The following is a 19,020-nucleotide window of genomic DNA, read 5'->3' on the forward strand; positions in this document are numbered from 1 at the left end:
ACACCTCAGTTCGACACCAGGAGGGGGTCACTGTGTCATAGCAACAACGTATGTTCACACACACACTAGATGGCACTCGAAGGAAATCGTGTTTCTGCTGAATAACGTTCACTTGATGAGACTGCCACCATATTTTCTCTACTTTTCTACATGAATACTGTGTTTATATTTTATTAGCGCTGCTATTGTTGCCACGGGCAACCAGGGTATCCTCAGCAGCTCTCTGTATAGAAAGAGGTTGTGTGTGTGTGTGTGTGTGTGTGTGTGTGTTTGTTAGCTAATCTCCTCTGGGTGGGAATAAAACTGCATCAGGGAAGCATCCCACCCACGATGTGCCCCGGATATTTAACTGTGAGTAAGCAAGCCGCCCAAATCCCGCTGCCTCACTTGGAGTCAGCGCAGAGAGGAAATGAAACTTATGAGCAAATTAATAGATTGCGCTACGTCAACCTGATTAGTAAAACACCGAACATTAAACTCACCAACAGAAAATTACATGACACGATATACTGACGGGAAAGTTGTACGAGTTCCTAATGAGCGAAAAACACTGTTTTGATTCAGAGTCTTGAAGATTGATTTAAAGCTATGCATGCGGTTGCATGGCATCCATGAATGGACGTCGAACTGCAGGAAAGTGGACTGAAAGATGAATGAATGAAAAAAACAATTGTCTATCCCTCGATCAGACACCGTGCCTCAATTACTTGCCGGGTGCGTCGTCCACTTAACCCTCAAATTGACCTCACTATTTTCTGTTGAGGGAAGAAAAAAAACAAGTAATTATCATAGATCATCGAAGGTATTGCTCTCACTGTGAACTCCATTGCTTACCAAAACAGCAGCGCCTATGACGGTTCATGAACCGTCATAGAAATGTGTGATTATTATTATTGTTATAAAAATGTATTTAACTTCATGTTACGTTATGTTCACACAAAGACGATTAGCGTTCTAATAGACTGACATTAGGCATGTGTGTGCCAGTGTTGATGTTCCTGGGAGCTACACGGCTTAATTTGTTCTCCACAATACGCCTCGGTTCTTGGTCTTTCTTTTGATTTCTCCATTATCGACATGATATAAATACATGCAACTAAATCCATTTTCCGCAACATCAATTCCATCAATACCTGGAAAATGCTTCTGGGTGACAATATGTCTGTGTGAACCTTCCGCCTTCCCATTCACCCTCCGTTACGTGTCATCAGGTCTTTTCAAAGAGTGAGTATTGTTGCACTTAATTTTCAGGTTTCGTTTTAACACAACAGTGGTTACCTTCTCTTTACACTTGTACACTTAAAACATTGCTTGTTCACGTAATCATTTTACAAAGGTGAGTGAGTGGTGAGCGTGGACGACTTTGACGTGGTCAGGTTTTGAAAAAAAAAAAAAAAACAAGGACTTGACTTCACTTGGGAATCCGAGACTAGCACGGACAACCGACATGACAACGACCGACCACAAGTGAATGCAAACAAGGAAGTGAATACAAAGAAAGTAATGAGACAATGAGGAACACCTGGACAGGACACAAAGGGTTGGAGGGAGCTGATTGGTTCATAGGGAGTGGGACGACGACCACAGGTGGACACAATCAGCTTTAACAAGAGACAAACCCCAAACACAAGAAAAACATGAAACGAAATATTTACCCAAAAACAACAAACAGATCATGACTAATAGTCTTCCACTTGACATCATTTGTAATACGCCAATGATTTTGTCTCATATTTTTCCACATGCATGAAAATAACTCAATTTTTAAACTACCCTTGCCCTCGATGACCGCATAACTCTGCAAACAACTTCCTGTTTTCTCTCATCACGTGTCATATAAGGGTGAGTACTTTTATTTTTTTATTGGATTTATTGTTTTATTTGACAGTGGTGACGTGACGATATGCATGTTACAAAGTTACGAAAAGGAAGGCTTTATTATTTTTTTATACGTGCGGCTTGATTCATTTAGTGTGACAAAACGCACAAGAGTTGAAAAATCCACATTTCAGTTTTACGGCAAGCTTTTCAATACACGGTTACGTCCATGATGGGTGGGATCTATCCTATTTTTTTGAATAGTTTTTAAAATACAGGAAAAATAATGAAGTCATCAAATTAATTATAGACAAAATATTAGCTTTTTACTGCTGCAAAAGTCGTACATATGTGCATTGGCATTTGCACTAAAACCAGTTTTTGTCATAGGGCCAGTTACGGCAATTTTTTTCTATCTTGTGCCTCTGATTAAATTATGCAGGAAACCACAACTTCAGAGGAAAAACAACCAATAAGAGAGACAAGGCGCAATTTAAGAAGTGTCGATCACTTATTGCATCACAGGCTATTGCGTTCCTTGATACCCCAGATTAGCTTCTTAATCATAATGTAGTGTATGATACTTTTTAAAAAATATATTTTCTATAAAAATTTGCGTTTTGGTGCCTCTGCAGATATGACATAACTGTCAATGAGCAACGACGAATGCTGAAATTCTGTTGTTTTATTATCAGGCTATAATTTCTTTTTTTTTTTCTTCTGAACAAATTTGATGATGAGCCCCCCCCATCCCAAGCCTTTATTTATTGTTTCTCCCTGTGATGTCACGGATGCAGCAGTGCACCTCGCTGCGCTCTTCACTGGATTTGGCGCCGAGCTCTAAAGGACAGAAGAGACTAAACGGTTGCCTAAGACCTCATCCGTCAGCCAGCTGGCTCCCATTTATGATCTCCTGCTCCTCCTCCTCTGAGATTCTCTTCTGAACGACAGAGCCTTTAGCGCTTGTGTACTCTGACCAACATTAAGAATAATCAATAAGTGTTCGCACCAGCGATTTGCAGTGCACAAATGGGGCGGGGAATGGATCACACCCATACACGTGTTGCGAAGAGCGAACATGTGAACATGTTTCTAATGATGTGACGGACTTGATCTGAATACAATTGGAAATGCAAGCAGGTCTAGTGATTTAGTTCCATGAGACGCGACAGAAATACATTGCTGATAATTACATAACCTGTCGACGTCATGACTCACCGAGCATCTTTTCTGTACGGCTAACAATCAAATGGAATCATCCACAGAATCTATCACAAAGGACCATTGAACAGGAAAACCAAACTATTTTAGATGTTGATGTGTGGAATAAATGCCGACATTGCCCATTAAATGCTCCACCAACCTGAGCTAAACAGCTTTCTGATGACTTAAATTGTAGTTGGCAGCGCGAGGAGGGTTGGGGGTAAGAAAATGAAAAAAAATAAATAAAAATTGTCGCTGTTGCAGGGAAGGGTGCTGTGTGGCCCTTATTAACGCTGACAGTCTGCAGTGACGTGGAGGATCCGCTGGGAGTCGCCTAATAAACGTCATGCCGCCAAGGAGCGTCGCATTCAAAGGCATTGGCCCAAAAAAAAAAAAAAAAAATGGTGAGTGAATTGAAGCTCAACATTTTTGTTCACATGACGTGCCAACCACAGATCAGCTTTCCACATTTAAAAGTGTAAAAGAAATAAGCGCTGATGCACTTCGAGTACATTGCATTTTGAAGAGCTTTTAAGCAATTATTTCACCGACAAATTAAATTATTATCATGACTCACCAACAAACTGGGTTAAAAGAATCGGACGATTTGAGAGTGAGAAATCCCACAGGAGGATTATTGTACAGTCCATGTGGGAAGTCAAAAAAGCATATTGTTTGACGACGCATTAATTCACCAGGCTTGCTTGTTTGTTCTTGCCAGTGACATTCAAAGCATTTTGAATATTAGTATTAATTTTTGAGAAATGGTTCAAAGTGTGGTTACTTAACGCTTATTATTTTCGCGCATTAAATTGCCATTGAATATGAATTTATGTGATCATCGAAAATCATTACACTGTGTGGCATTTGGAATTAACTATTTTGTTGACTATTTTGAATAATCAACAATCTCTTCTGTACTTGCAGTTGCATAATAAGCTCTGACCCTTTAGATCGAAGTTATTTGAATTCCGTGTTTCACGGCAAATTACAATTGGCCCCGCCCACATCCTACACGGTGAATACACACTTTATCATCACGGCTCATCTGTCTAATATGCCTGAATAGGACTAATTTGTCTGCATTTTTTTAATTGATATATTTAACCTTTCTTCATCCAGGTAAGGTAATTGAGAACAGATTCTCATTTGCAATGAAAGAACATAGCAAACAAATAGACAACAAACTGGACATTTCCGGTAAGTGTGATTCCGCCAAAGGAGTTGAAGTTTCCTGTTTATTTTGAGGCAAGCGTCCTTGAGACCTTGGTTGTGGGTCCACTAAATGAGCCACATCCATTTTCCATACTTTTTGAGTATGTTATAGTTTCACCAACCCGACTTAGCTAAGAAAGTGAAACCGATTCTTGATAGAGGAACAAATGTTTATTATGTGCTGTATTAAAAAAAAAAAAAAGGGCTATATGTACATATTGCATTGCAGGCCATATATCCTTTCTCACAATATAATTTTTCAACTTCCTTGTGTCTTTTCCTACTGAAATACACCCAGTATGAAAATGCGCTTGAACTCACTGGACATGAATAATAATGTTGATCTTAACTGTATACCACAAGTAATAACTTGCATGCAGAACATTTGCGCTACCTGAGCTGCACCATCTCTTGCATCCGCCCCCACTCATGTCTATTAGTTTGCCACATCATTGCATCATCACTTTTCCCTCTGAGCGACCATTAAAACTTACAAATATCTTTTTCTCATTATTATTATTTCTCTGTCTAAAATGACGCCGGTGTTCGCACGTAGCACCAAGTGACAGGCGCAGGCACATGCAGCAGCATCATCAGCAGCAGCAGCAGCAGACTCACCCTGACAGCTTTGGCATCTTCACAAAGCTGAACACATCCATGTCAAGGCAACAAATGTGCCAAGTGCTTCACTCGTGCTCCATTGTCCGAACGCCGTCTCTGACAGCGGAGGAATAAATAATTCAAGAACAAAAAAAAAAATATATAAAAGTGGAGCTTCCACAAGTCAGGTGGAGAGATTATTCCTGTTGTCTGGGCTACTGCATGGCTGAGTGATTGCTGTGTCCTCGCCTCGCAAATCCACTACAGCGCGTGGAAAAGGATCTGGCAGTGTGTGTGGAGCTTCCCCCCGCTGGTTACATCCTTCAAAGCATGCCTACGTTAAGCCACCTTCATTTAATTTCCATCGCGGCGGAATTATGTGCGGGGAGCCGCGCAGGAACAACAGCTTTGGAGGCAAGCGGGAAGAGAGGGAGAGAAAAGCAGAGAGAGAGAGAGAGGATGGAGGGATGGGAGGGAGGGAACGAGGGAGGTTCATGGATGTAGGAATGTGAAAGAGTGTGCATAAGAGACGCGAGAATTCCATCGAAAGGATGCAGCCGATTATGTCGACGTCCCCAACGGCAGGTGTCATCAATCAGTTGCACAGCCATGACGGGGGTGTGCGATATATTGTTGGAAAAAGCAACAGCTGGGGAGCGAGCATGGACCTAATGTAGCCCCCCCCCTCCCCTTCACCAACCCACCATACAAACCGCGACCTTACTTCGCCAACTGCGCTCACAGCTGCAGAATAACTCGGGTCTGCATTTATGATTTTGACCTTTCAAAACTGTGAAAGCTTCCGCTCCGTCATACCACGATATCATGATAGGTCTCCAAACAGAGAAGAGCGGAGAACATTAAGTAAATTGGTCGCTATTCAATTTTAGGGTTTCGTGTAATTTATTATTTGTCATTGAACGGCAATCAGCAAGATGCGACTTTCAAGGAAGAATACAAAGAGAGAGCGAGAGTCATCACTTTCTTCTTATCTGAGAGGTTATTAGCAATTAACTGTGTTGACTGCGCTTGAGTGACGGAGACTCTCCAAGTGTCGCTTTTTTAGCCACAGGTGCGGCCATTCCCAGAGAAAACAAACGATATAACAAATTATATTTCAAACAAACTGTTTCAGTCACTGTCGTGTCCATTAAAAGTTGTTCTCTGCCTTTAACCCGCCCACGAGAAGCGTGAAGGTAGTGGAAGGAAACCGGCGCACGCCCATGCCGGAATCGAGCCAGGGACTTTCATGCTTTGAGGTAGCAGCTATTATTTGACAGATGCCAACAATTTGCGTACGAAGAGTCAAGTCATAGCTCTCAGTCAGACCATTCTGTGTTGGGCACTTCGCTCATTAGCGTTTTACTTTCTGTCGCGGGCAATTTACTCAGCGTTGTAAACTGCCACTTCTGAAATTGCATTCTGTGCACAGCTTTCGGCGTTGGAGAGTTGACGTTCCACTGCACTTTCATTGAACATTTCTTCATTTCTTCGTAATCTCCATAATATGGTTGACTTGGCTTTCTAATTTTCTTTGGGGTTCAAGGCTAAAACTGGGCATTCGCTTTGTTTGTATTTTTTACTATTTCACATTGGCTGTGTCGTCGTGAGCAATTGTAACTCTTGCAAAGAGTAGGCCAAATGAAGAGGAAGAAGGAATCCCAATGTTTAAAACAATTATTTGTTTTATTTGAAATTATATGTGCAAGGATTTTGGCCCAAACTACGACGCTAGACATACTTCATATTGTGATTTTTAACAATTATTTGTCCATTTTGTGGGTACGCCCGAGTGTTCAGAGCGCATATTGAAACCTTAAGGACATTTCCAGAAAAGGTGCACACACAACCATTGTACATCCAGGAAAGGAACTGATAGTTGTAGTTACTACTGGATAGCACACTTCCAGTAAATATAAAAATTAGAACCAAATCATCGTCAGTCTAAGGTAATAACCGCGTACCCTTTGAAGTCATACCAAGCAGGACAAAAAAAAATACATTTTGATGGAACAAGTGTCAAAAAAAAAACACTCCTTAAATCTTGAAGCAAGATGAAAAATCTCTTGTCTGTTTTCTCAAAGAAGAAAAATGAGCCTCCATAAATCAAACCCATCGGATGGGGCACCTCTGTCAAAGCCCACCAAGAGCCAATTAGCCTCCTCTGTGATCCAAGTAGGGTTGATATTTTTTCATGTGGCACTGACTAGTTTTTTTCTGATGAAAGCTAAAAAGGAAGTTCTGTGCCTTGAAATCGCTAACATCAAATATCTGTCCTCTGAGACCATCTGCCCCGCTCTGGGCAGCTAATTAATGTTGGCGATAAATTGGCCAAAGTAAATATGAAGTTACATAACAAATGTAGAAAGACACATCATTATTTTTTAGGGGAAAAACTAATCTTTAATCCATGTATAGTAGATTAGCACCTCCTCCACACAATTTGGGTTTTAGCCTGCCTGTGTGAAAAGGTTACTTTATTTTACATTTTGTTGTGAAGTCCTCTCTCCTATTTAACTCATTCCCTACCAGCCGAGTAAAAAAAAAAAAATGGATCTTTGACGTCTTTAGCCGTCAATGGTAGTGAATGAGTTCATCTGGAACCATTTTCAGGTTTTGTTTATCTTTCCATCAATCCGTTATCCGAAAATAACAAAAAGACTTTAAAGGTCAGATTGTTGCCACATTTGAAGTTTACTCTGCATTTTTTTAAATACAATCCCAAAAGTCCTTAAAAATAGATTTTTAAGATGCAAATAATTATCATTCAGTCAATGAATTGTCGACAATGATTCAGAGGGACTGTGTTGTATTTATGAATGAAATCCGGGGATGTGTACCACACTCATCCTGTGCCTCAATTAAGAACACGTAAAATCACGTTAAATGAACCTGCTTTTGAGAATTGTAAAATTCCGTCTACTTTTAGTGACCAAATTTACAGATGCGTTTGGAGGCGAGGCAAAAACGCCCAGCAAGGCGTAGTGCATCGACCAAATTCCCAAACACACAAATCGGTCCAGTCCCTCCGCCCAAAAATGACGAAGCCCGTTTTTTACGTTGAGAACAGCCTACTTTCTGTTACAAATATTGTCGGACAACTCAGGGGCGAGGCGACTCTGCGCCGAAACACCCAAATTGGAGCAACATGGCCCCAAAGACTAAACGTAAATCCGTGCTCCAGTCTACCAAAATAGGGCCGCAGATGTCATCATACAGTATCTAGCACAGGTGTGGGCAAACTACGGCCCGGGGGCCACATGTGGCCCGTTAAAGGCTTTAATCCGGCCCGCCGAACTTGAAAAGAATTAAACAAATAAACCTTGTTAATGTTTTATTTTCTAACTACTGTGGTTTTTCAAAGACATATATATATTTTTGTCATGCGTTTGTTCATTTTCATTTAAAATTAATTGTTGGGTTTTTTTTTTCCTCCGATCAGGTGAGGTTACCAAAACATTCCATCCGTCTGCTTCTGGTCCGGCCCCTCTGTCAAATTTTAGAATCCGTTGTGGCCCGCCAATCAAAATGTTTGCCCACCCCTGATCTAGCACAATAGATCCAATAATTTTTTATTTTATTTATTTATATAAATTTTTTATAGCATAGACCCTAAAGTGGTCGCTAGCCAATCGAAAACACAAGACAAATTAATAGTATTAAGCTCAGATTTCCCCCAAAATTCAATGGTGCTGGCTCACAACCGTTACCATTTTAGTAGTACCGCAGTAATAGCATGCCTTTAGTTATTCCTCCCAGTTATGTAATTAAAGCAAATCTATGCTGGGTGCTTGGAAGAATAATAAGCATAAATCAATAAATATGCCAGCTCGTAATGGATGACAAAACACAAATAACCATAAAACAAAAAAGCAGCGGATGCTAGCGGGCAATGTTGGAGCCCCAATTTGTTGCTGCCTCCCTCAAGTCAAGAGGCAACTCTCCTCTATTAAAAAAATGCCACAACTTGTAAGCCTTTGCTGCGACTGATGCGCCCAATAAAGAATGTTGTCTCCATGACTCAGGGTCAGTCTCATGTTAGTTTTTTTTTTCCTAGCCAGCTTCACAAAGGCAAGGTTGAAAAAGACAGAGCACACTTAATTTTTTTTTTTTTTTTTAAATATGATGTTGAGGGGAATTGTTGAGAGACAAAAAAAGCAAGATAATGTATTTGCTCAAGCAGAGGATGTATAGGCCCGATTTGCTTTAAATATAGCAACAGTGTCCTTTGGCGGTAGCTTTTGAGAGACTCAGCATATTCTGGACAGTTGTGTTTGCCCATTCGGGCTTGCGGGCCCGAAGCCAACGTGATGGCAGCGGATATTAAGGTCAGACGGCAGCGTGATCTAAGGAGAATATGGCTGAAGCTTTTTACGTTCAATCCCGCTGCCCTGCTGATCTCGTACTCTATCCTCTGAGTTACTTTCGAATCGGCTGAATTCAGTCGTTTGGGAACACTTGGCCACTTAAAAACCCAACAGTGCTTAAATTTTGCAAGAGCCTGCCGTCGGATAACCGCACGCCTCTGAAAGCTGAAAATAAGCAGAGTGCAGCCGTTCTGCATGAATTTCAAAACGCGCTAAACAACAGAGGCATGAATGTTTACTTGGCCTTGGACTGTGGACTGTTAATTTACTTTTTGTATTTTTTTTTTTGGGTTGACAGAGAAGAGTATCGCTAGTGATTTTCTGACATCTGTCTGCTACGACATGCGCCAAAAGTATTCCAATTTTACTCACGCGATGATAATTTTTGCTGATGTATTCAGTGAATTAAATGGCTTTTAGGAGCGAGATTCAAGATGGCAGTGATAAAGTGTTGAGTAGTCAATTTCTATGCACCTGCTATTAAATTCATCGTCATACTATTCGGAACGTGTTTCTTCTTATGTAATGTCAAGCTTTCATCCAAACAATAGTTTGTTCACTCACGATAGTAGACATTTGCTAAGTTATGTATGCGAGGCACGGACGTCGTAGCCTCGGGCTGCAAGCGGCGTCTTGACTAAAGCAGTCTGTTCCTCCTCTTTATCTTCACAGCCCCAAATGTGAACTCTCCACAGCCTCGACCGTCACTTATATGAAGCCGAACAGGCTCCATACGCTAGACTAATCACTAAGTAATGATAACATCACGATGCGGTGACTATGCGATAATCCATCTATTGGAGGAAATCCCTCCAAAATCAGGATCTATGTAAGTGAAGATGGTATGGTACAAAGTGCCGTATAGCTGTGAGCATGGGTGGATTTTTATTTCTTTTGGTATTTTGGGAGACTTGGGGTAGAATTGGAGAATTGCGCTGTTGTAAATTGAAAGTAGAAATTTTCCCAGCCAATCTGCACACTGTCGCTCATTTGCATCAAAATCAGGGCGGTCGAAGAGCAGTCTGTGTCATATTTATGAATGAAATGCATATTGTCCACCACTCACAAGCGGAGTTCTGCCCCTGCATCTTGATCAGATACACCAAATTCGCGTTCGATCATCTGCACCTGAAATTAGACCTGCTTTTTAGTCTAAAATCAAGTCTACTCTTTTGTAACCAAATTTGCCGCTGCCCCGTGAGGTGAAGCATTACGAACTTAACCACCGTCCCGGCACAAAAATGACAATGTGCCCGTTTTTACGCCAAGTGCAGACAACTTTCTGTCCCAAAGGCATTAAGTGTGTGCGTGGGGGGTGGGTGAGACTGCGTTGTGCACGGGCACACCCAAGTAAGCAAAACATGCGCTGGCACAAAAATGAAATCAAGCTCGAGTACATGCGCACAAGTCTACAAAAATTGGTACATTAAAATTATCCATCCATTATCTGTACCGCTTCTCCTTGCAAGGGTACATTAAAATGAAACAGTGGAAATAAATGAATGAAAAATGAAAAGTGAGGAGAAAAATGCAACCTTAGTATAAGTCAGAATACATTGAGCCTGCTTATATTGACTCATAGAAAAAAAATACAAGTTTATCTAATATCATGTAGATAGAGTAGTAATTGCAACTCCGGTGGTACTTCCAACAAAGCGATGCAACAGCAAGCGTCTAGCGTGTTCGTGTGATTGAGTTATATCACGAGACAACACAAGGGCCACGGGGGCCTACTCACTGAATGACAGTGAAGATGCCGAGTTCGTTGTCGTCCGGGTTCATTGTTGCTGACAGGTTCTCGGCGCGGGTGCTCCTTCCCAGCGTTTCCCGTCAAGGCATTTAGAGCGCCACCCCCCCCCCCCTTCCTCGCACTGACACACTCTCAGCCTCACTCCCCTCGACTCGGCAAAGTTTGCCACCCTCTTACTTATATTTGGACTTTTCCTTTCTTGTCTGACAGAGCCCCTTTCCCTTGTGATTGCGCACAGTGGCCCCGTCCAAACGACTGGCCCCCGTGCCCCCGGGGAGGAGAGCGAGCTTGTCGCTTCTGCCTCAGTAATGAAATAACATCACATTCCAGGCCAGTGCATCAGAAAACAGAGGGATCAATGGCGAACAGCTGGACTCCAATGGGGCGTCGCTTCGGCCCGGGCTGCCTCCGTGAGCTTTGTTGTTTGGGCAAAATTCACCTCCGCTCCACTAGGCCGCCGACAGGGAGGTGACGCCGTTTAATGGAGGAAGAACTCCACAAAGGCCTTATTTACATTATTTCTTCACACCGATTCGCAATAGCTGACATAAGAATGTGATCTCGGTATGGGGCTTTTAACGATGGCATGTGTTACAGGCAGGAGAGCTTAAAATTAAGCTGAAAACATAATCCAACTCTATCATTATCTGCCTGCCAACTGTCAACCTTAAACGAGCCAAGCCTAAATCCTATATAAACCACAGAACTGGATCTTAACCTAAATGTGGCATCATTTTTTTTTTTTTATCCATATTTGATCGTTTTAACTGTGCGTTTGAAGGCGTTGGCCTCATGGTGTTTTAACATCATGCCTGTTTACGCTGTATTATTCCGTGCAGTCAGCCGCGCACGATTGGCGTACACATTAGTTAGAAGCAAAGGCACGTGTCTCTTGCCTCTGCAAGCGAACGGATGTGCTTGCGTAACACAGCCCCTGCATGTACATGCAGAAGCCTTTCAGTGCTGAAAGTTGCGCTCGCAACTTGGACTCCAAGAGGCTGGCGTTTTCTTTTCTATTTTTTTCCTTTTTTTTTTTTTTGCATCCTTGTGCTGAAATGATAGAGCCACAGACTCGAGATAAATACTCAATGTTGAGAATTGAGTGGGCATTTTATGAGAATGAAGTTGTCAATATTTGAGGGGAAAAATCATTGCCGCAAGAATTGAGGTAAAATACTCCGAGGTGAATTGTGGTTTTCTCAGTATACTTGGAACACTACAAAAGATAAATATTACATCATTTCATTTTATGTTTTAATGTGATTTTAGAACATTCTCTATTTTGTGAGGGAAAGAATTAAGGCCTAATTTTACAGGACTAGTCATATTATTTTTGAGTTGAGTGAGAATGGCATGAAAATAGAGTTCCAATCCTTTTGAAATAATCTTGCGAGGAAATTTCATTTCATGTATTGATGTTGAAAAAGCACAATATATGTCATAAGTGTATGAGGATTAATTCATAAGTTATATTATTAGAATAAATTGTAATTCTATGAGAATGAAAGACTCATTATATGCTAAAAAAATCAACATTTTCCATAAATCAACCCATATTGATTAATTGTTGTACGATGTAATTAATTTATTCTTGTATTATAAAGTATTTAATTTATATAATAATAACTATAATAATAATTATTATTGTTAATATTATTATTATTATTATTATTATTATTATAATTATTATTATACCATTTAATTTATAGGTCAAACATTTTTAATACTTTATCTCATTACAAATATATAATTGCATTGTTTCAATTTTTGAGCGTGAAATTTCCCAATTCACTCCATGCTCGTATCACATACAGTACGACACGGTTGTATGAATTCTAACCGTTTTCACAGTTCACGTGCTGGTTATGCAGTAGCCGTGCGTGAGCATATGGTCAACGTGTAAAGCAGACAAAAGCAGACCTTTTACTGTGGGCAAAATCCAGCACATGAATCCATCCAATCACAGGGCCCGGCACCCGCCCCAGGGCCACAACACACTGCATCAGTGGCCTGCTTTTCTGTGACACACAGGTCACAGCATTTGAAGGAAGAACAGAGGCTGTGCACTCTCCCCTGTGCCAATTGTACATGACTAAGGACCACATTTAGCATGTTGTCTCGAGGTCATAATGACGACAAATGAGGATAATAAGGCCGGCGCGTGTTATGAGACTCGTCTGCTTTAACAGGGCGCTCGTTGTGTACGGGGGGGGGGGCAGCTCGGTTGGCTTTCTTCATGACAGTGTTATGCTGCAATCTCTCTTGGTTAAATCCTCAAATTCTTTGACTGTCAGCACTAGTTATAATTAATTCATAATTTACAGTAGAGCCTCAAAATCGGAACGCCTCAAAGGTCACATCGTTTTGAAACCTTTTGGAAAAAAATAGACCTAAACAGCTTGTCTCCGATTTCAATATATTAGTATGTATTGTTCCTCACGTGTTTTACTTTTTCTTTGACTTTTTGTCTTTAATTACGTGATTTCACCACAAAAGGCCCCCAACGATGGCGAAGTAGAACAAATGCTATGATGACCATATGACCCAAAATGGAAATTATTGCTCTGTATGAGTAGTTATGGCTTGACGATTTGGCCTTGAAATAAAATCTACATTTTTTTTGTCCCGAAAATCTGACATGGATGAAAATTGGTGGATTAATCCACTTAATTCCTATTCCATTTCAACTTCTTCTTCCACTTGTATGACAATCCCACACAGGAAAGTCACAGCTGAAATTTTCCATGCTAACCGCAAAGCTAACGCTTTACTTGCCTTGTTGCGCAAAACATTTCCTGAACCGCTGATTAAGGTTTTATGATTTTATTTTGAAAATATGAGCAAATCTGAGCACCACCAACATCCTCAAACAGATTGTGAAGTTTGCTATATAAAATGAATACAAATTCATCTGTGTCGTAAACTACTTTAAAAATGCGTCACAGCTAAAACGAAGAAACAAACAAAAGGTGTAAATTAATTCCAATCGTGAGCAGCGGAAAGTCTGTTGTTGTTTTTTTTTTTTTTTCTTTCTCATTATTTTATGATGAACAGCAAGCAGTAGATGCACTGATTTGCATAAAATGATGAGAGTGGTTCTATGCATAGAGACGGAAAAACTTATGTTAATAAAGAGAGTGTTTCTGTTTGGCCGTCACTAAAAGGTTGGGGCCGTGTTTGCAAAAGTGGAGATGTAATTTGCATTATTTGAGGTTTGAGGACTGCTCAGACGTCTGCTTTTTTTTCCCTTGGGCACACGAAGAAGAATGCCAAATAGGTCATTAATCACCGCCAATTAGTCAGTAATCAATTAACAGCAAGTAACAAAGACTTACAGTGCTTACTCTTTGAAACAAAAGCTAGCTCTAATTTTAGGACATTCCTTCACTAATTCATCCATCATGACAATTTTTTTTTTTATATCCAAGCATTCGAGGCATCAAAATAACCTCGGGATATGCTGAAAAATAGACAGGAAGCGCATAAGAGTCGGTCAGTTTCAGTCAATGAGATCACAGGATATCACATTCTTCAAATCAGTGTCAACACGGCTGCACAAGCCCCTCCCCTCGCCGCTGCCCCCTGGGAAGATAGGATTCACAGCATCCAGCCATTAGCTGTAATGTGGGAGAAAAAAATCAATGTGCCCGTGGAAAGCTCGCGAAGGTCATCGGGCCAACGCTCGAATTCAGACGCTGCACCGCTTCGGGCCGGGCTCCGAGCATGCCGGTCAAGCTTGATTTGTAATGTCACGGATTACGATCATTATTAGCCTGACCATATGCATGGTAACGGGCTTTTGTTGATCAAAGGAAAATTAGTCATTAAACAGTCGATTTAATATCAACAAAATAGGTCAGTTTGCGCACACTGGCCTGTTTTTTAACACAAAATTGGCGCATGTGTTATTTATTCACCTTTTTCACAAATCCAAGTAAAACGTTGAGCCGACCAGATGAAGCACTTTTTTCCAGCGCTGGCAGTCTCAAATAAATCTGAGAATAGGTGAATCCGGGGTGCCAAACTGCAAGTATGCTGGGGCTGAGTCATTTTAAGTTGTGATATCACCATTCACCACTAGATGGTAGACATGGCACAGTTGCACTTGCACCAGGTCTTGTCATTTTTTTTGCAGGTTTGTAATGCTATGCAGGAAAAACATTGTACCTAAAGACAGCACTTTGCAGTGAAAAAAAAAAAAAAAGTCGAAGTACCGTTTGTGGTTATTGTGCTTCAAAAAGTTTTGGAGTTAGGAAAGTAGATCTTGATGTTTTTTGTAAGCAGTTTTTGTCGCATTTTTTTTGATTCAACACAATGGACATTGCGCTACTCCTACTTTACTTTCTATAATCCGGACAAACATATCCATGTAGACGGCCACGGCTCCTCAAAGCTGCAGTAATATCTGTTATTCTTCGCCAAAGATAAAAAATATAAAAGCCTGTGCATATTGTTATCTATATGTGTTGCGCCACCATTTGTCTGTTGCTGCGAGCTTTATAGCACCATAACACAGATGCTATTCATTGACCCAACTATGGCGTTCTCCATTGTTTGCGTAAAGATAACCGGATTATCTTGCATATACACGAACATCAACTGGAAGTGGCAATAATCACCTTTCTTAAAGAATTGTTCACGCTGCCAAATTGTGTCCTTGATAGACTACGACAGCTACTTCTGGTTAAGATGGGTTTCTAATTGGTTGTTTGCCAACTTTAAATGGTGGAAATTAGCAGAATCTACCAGTGTAGTTGTTCTACTTTGATTTGGCATAAAGGTTCTTACAAGTAAGACAATAATTTCCAGCGTACCTCTTCTTCTCCGGGTTGGTGTCCAGTATGTCACTTTGGTCATTTGCCTCTTCGGTAACATCCATGTCTTCTCACTCATGTGGATACGAACAACTGCAGCAATTGCACAAGAAGGCAACTGCTCTGTGAGTGTGTGTGCTTGATGTGCAAAGGGAGGGGTGGAGGTAGAGGCCTCCTTGAAACATCGATAGCCTGGAGTAAATTCAATCAACGGCAAGGGGATATGGAGAAAAATGAGAAATCAATATGTGCAGCGGTCGTGTTTGAGGCGCCGAGCTGAGTTGAAACGCCAGATGGCGTGGCACGGCGCTGATGCGTACACTGCTGCTGCAAAAGTGGTTTAAATCAAGTGTTTGTGTGGCAACGAGATTGCATTTTCCTCGCTCCATTACTCGACTGGATGTGATAGCAAATATAAAAGATGGCAGGAGAAGAAATGATGTGAGATAGCTGCACTCGACCGAATATGGCAATGTAACGCGTTCGACTACTCAAGGACCACTACGCTTCTTTCGGAATCTCAAACAGTACCATCTGCTGGAAATGCGGTGTCAATGTCAGCGATGACGCATTGAGTTTTGCAGATATTCTTGAAAAGGTCAAAAATGGATGGCGAAAAGAGGCGAACGTTGCACCAGTCGTTTGCTTACATTCTTTTTTTCGGTGCTTTGTGAGGTCATTTTGCATCCGTAATGCTTGTTAGTGACGGTTCACAGCATTTTGATGCCATGTTTGGGTTCTTGCCTCAAGTATGTGCTTAGTTTAGCTCCTGAGCACACACAAGTGGCCGTTAGATAACACTGCATGTGGTCTGCAACTCAGACGCTGACAAAAAGGTCTGGAACATAAGGCCCATGGGACACTCATAGCCTGCAAAAGTATTTGATCTGGCCCACTATGCAATTCTTAAAAAAAAAAAAAAAAAATCTCACATCCGTCTCACAGTTCTGAGTTTTTTTTAGTTGCTCACTAATTCCAAAGACAAAAAATGTTTGTGTTGTTAACTGAAATGTTGGGCTCAGAGTCAAATTCCTGCCATCTTAACTTGTTTTGAATTGTTCTGACAAGGTTTAAAGAAGCCTTTTTTTTCCCCGCATTCTAAACTGCCATGCAGGTCGAAGAATAAGTTTAAGATGACGTTTTGCGAAGGCATGTCATGTCTTGTGCCTTGTAATTCAAATTTTTGACCAATATCCTTATTTGTCACACAGGTGAAGTTCTGACATTTTTAAAGAGTTGATATACTTAGCTTGACAGAGCAACTTTCTGCTACAGTAATGTGTTGAATCAATTTGCCTGTTACAAAACACACGAGAAAAATCTGAAAATGGCGGATGGGATATATTGCGGTCATCTGTGACCATGCATTTAAATTTTATGTTTTGTTCACCAAAGAAACAAAAAGATACATCTATTCTTGTATGCTCAGGTCGACATTTGGCTCATTTTTTAAAAGCACAAAAAGAGCAAAGATGTATGAAGTACTGTAATCACAGAATGTAGCCAACGGAAATTAGTCACTCTGCATCATTATTTGACGTAATTATGTGTTGCTTATTCATTTCCTGTTTGATGCCTAAAGCCAATTGCTAATTGACAAATGAAGGTCGTGCTGTAGTGTGGAGGGACTGCAAACAAAATCTCAAAAGAAAAAAAATGTCTAGGTAGTACAAGTCCTTCTGCAGGGGTTAAACCTTTTCCACTTTTCCAAGGCTATATTCATCTTTTTATACACATCTATTGAATTATTTAATTCGTGTTATCAGTTTTCTGCTTTGCATATATTTAGACTACAGTGTTCCTCAAATAGGTTATGTTGAAAAAAATAACAGATTTTTAAGAAATGGAATACGAACACAAAAGAATAACCATTAAATTAAAAAAAAAAAACAATGTCAAAATCACGTGTCAGAAAGGTTCCAGGACTTGGGCCAAACCCAAACTAGAAACCAAGAGTTTCCCCCCTTTAATGTGCGTCAATTGGCAAGTCTATAAAGAGATCCCGCTATGTTTGTTTAGTTTTGTGGCTGCCTCACAATGACATGTCTGCTAACAACGCCCTGAGCATCTGACAGTTCCTTGCCGAGAACAACATTGCAGGGCGGAAGCAACTTCCCAATTTAGTCAACTTGGCTCCTTGTGATTTTCTTTTCCCCGTAAGATGACGACAGAGCTGCGGGACGACCCCGGGCGAATCCTTCCAGGAATGGTGCGAAACTGCACTAGACTTCAGAGAGATTTAAAGCGGAAATCTTGTCGTTTGTATTTTAGTTAGGATCTTTTGTGATGTCATTCCTGGAACTTTTCTGACACAAATATTTGTTTTGTGGCTGACCTTTGGTTCACAACCTGACAGCTGACAAAGAGTGGACTGCACAATTCTTTTACTGAACTGTATTGACTTTTCAGGATAGTGTATTAGCACCATCTAGTGGTCTTTTCCCTTTATACCATTAAAAAAAAAACTCATGCTGCTATGACTCATAAACAAGAACAAGAATTCAACAGCATGACACACACAATCACACGGACAAGACAACCTTAATATAACCAGCTATAAAAACAAAGTCACGTTGTTTTCGTTTTACTTGCACTGTAGAATCTTTGCCATTTGTTGTTGCCAAGTTAAAAAGAAAAAAAAAAAAAAAGGAAACAAAGCCTCCTACAAAATAAAATAATCCCATGAGGAACAATCTAAAAGCAGCCTGCCAAAAAATGTGACATTTATCCTTCGTAATACTGCAGAAAATCGCATTATATTATTGTGATTATTCAATTGGATTTTTTTTTTTGTTGTCATTTCTTTGCATCCTCATTAGCAGCAGTCAAAGCTTCACTTATCCCACTTGATAAGTGACACAGCGGGAAGTGCAGTGAGAATCTGCTGCGAGTCCTCAACATGGCCACCACCAAATAAGTGGATCAAACACAAAGCCGACCTCTTATCGCCACTTCCCCTGTCTGCTTGGTGGACTCGCGTATCTGATGGGCCCTTATCGTGGCCGTACAGCGCCGGTTCACATGCCATGTTATCACACAGGTCCTTTCCCCGAGGCTCCCACAGGAAGGCTGAGTTCCCTGGGTACCACATGCCAGGGATCTGGAGCGCCCTGCAAACCACAGGGAGTGTGGGGGAGAGAAAAAAAAATCAGTGGAGCCCAAAGAGGAGTGGGAATGTATACCAGTGGAAGTCTGTCTAACATTCCTGTCATGCTGAGTGGCTAATAACACTCAAAGCAAGCCGAGGCCTAAT

General features: G+C 40.9%; 1 protein-coding gene across 3 annotated transcripts in view; it reads right to left on the reverse strand.

Annotated features, from left to right (window-relative positions):
• The window catches only part of frmpd4 (FERM and PDZ domain containing 4), a 38,259-nt gene extending 22,404 nt beyond the window's left edge, over positions 1-15,855 (reverse strand). The window contains exon 1 of one of the 3 annotated variants that reach the window (XM_088315284.1): positions 15,768-15,855. In XM_088315284.1, the coding sequence (XP_088171410.1) occupies positions 15,768-15,832 (65 nt within the window). In that variant the 5' untranslated portion in view covers positions 15,833-15,855. Of the gene's footprint in view, positions 1-4,854; positions 5,253-10,941; positions 11,100-15,767 lie in introns of those variants that run through there. The other 2 variants (XM_088315285.1, XM_088315287.1) reach the window with 2 other exon arrangements.
• Between the last annotated feature and the right edge of the window lie 3,165 nt (positions 15,856-19,020).

The sequence above is a fragment of the Idiotropiscis lumnitzeri genome, chromosome 14 (assembly GCF_059441095.1).
Source record: "Idiotropiscis lumnitzeri isolate Australia: NSW breed Sydney's pygmy pipehorse chromosome 14, RoL_Ilum_1.0, whole genome shotgun sequence".
NCBI classification, from domain to species: Eukaryota; Metazoa; Chordata; class Actinopteri; order Syngnathiformes; family Syngnathidae; genus Idiotropiscis; species Idiotropiscis lumnitzeri.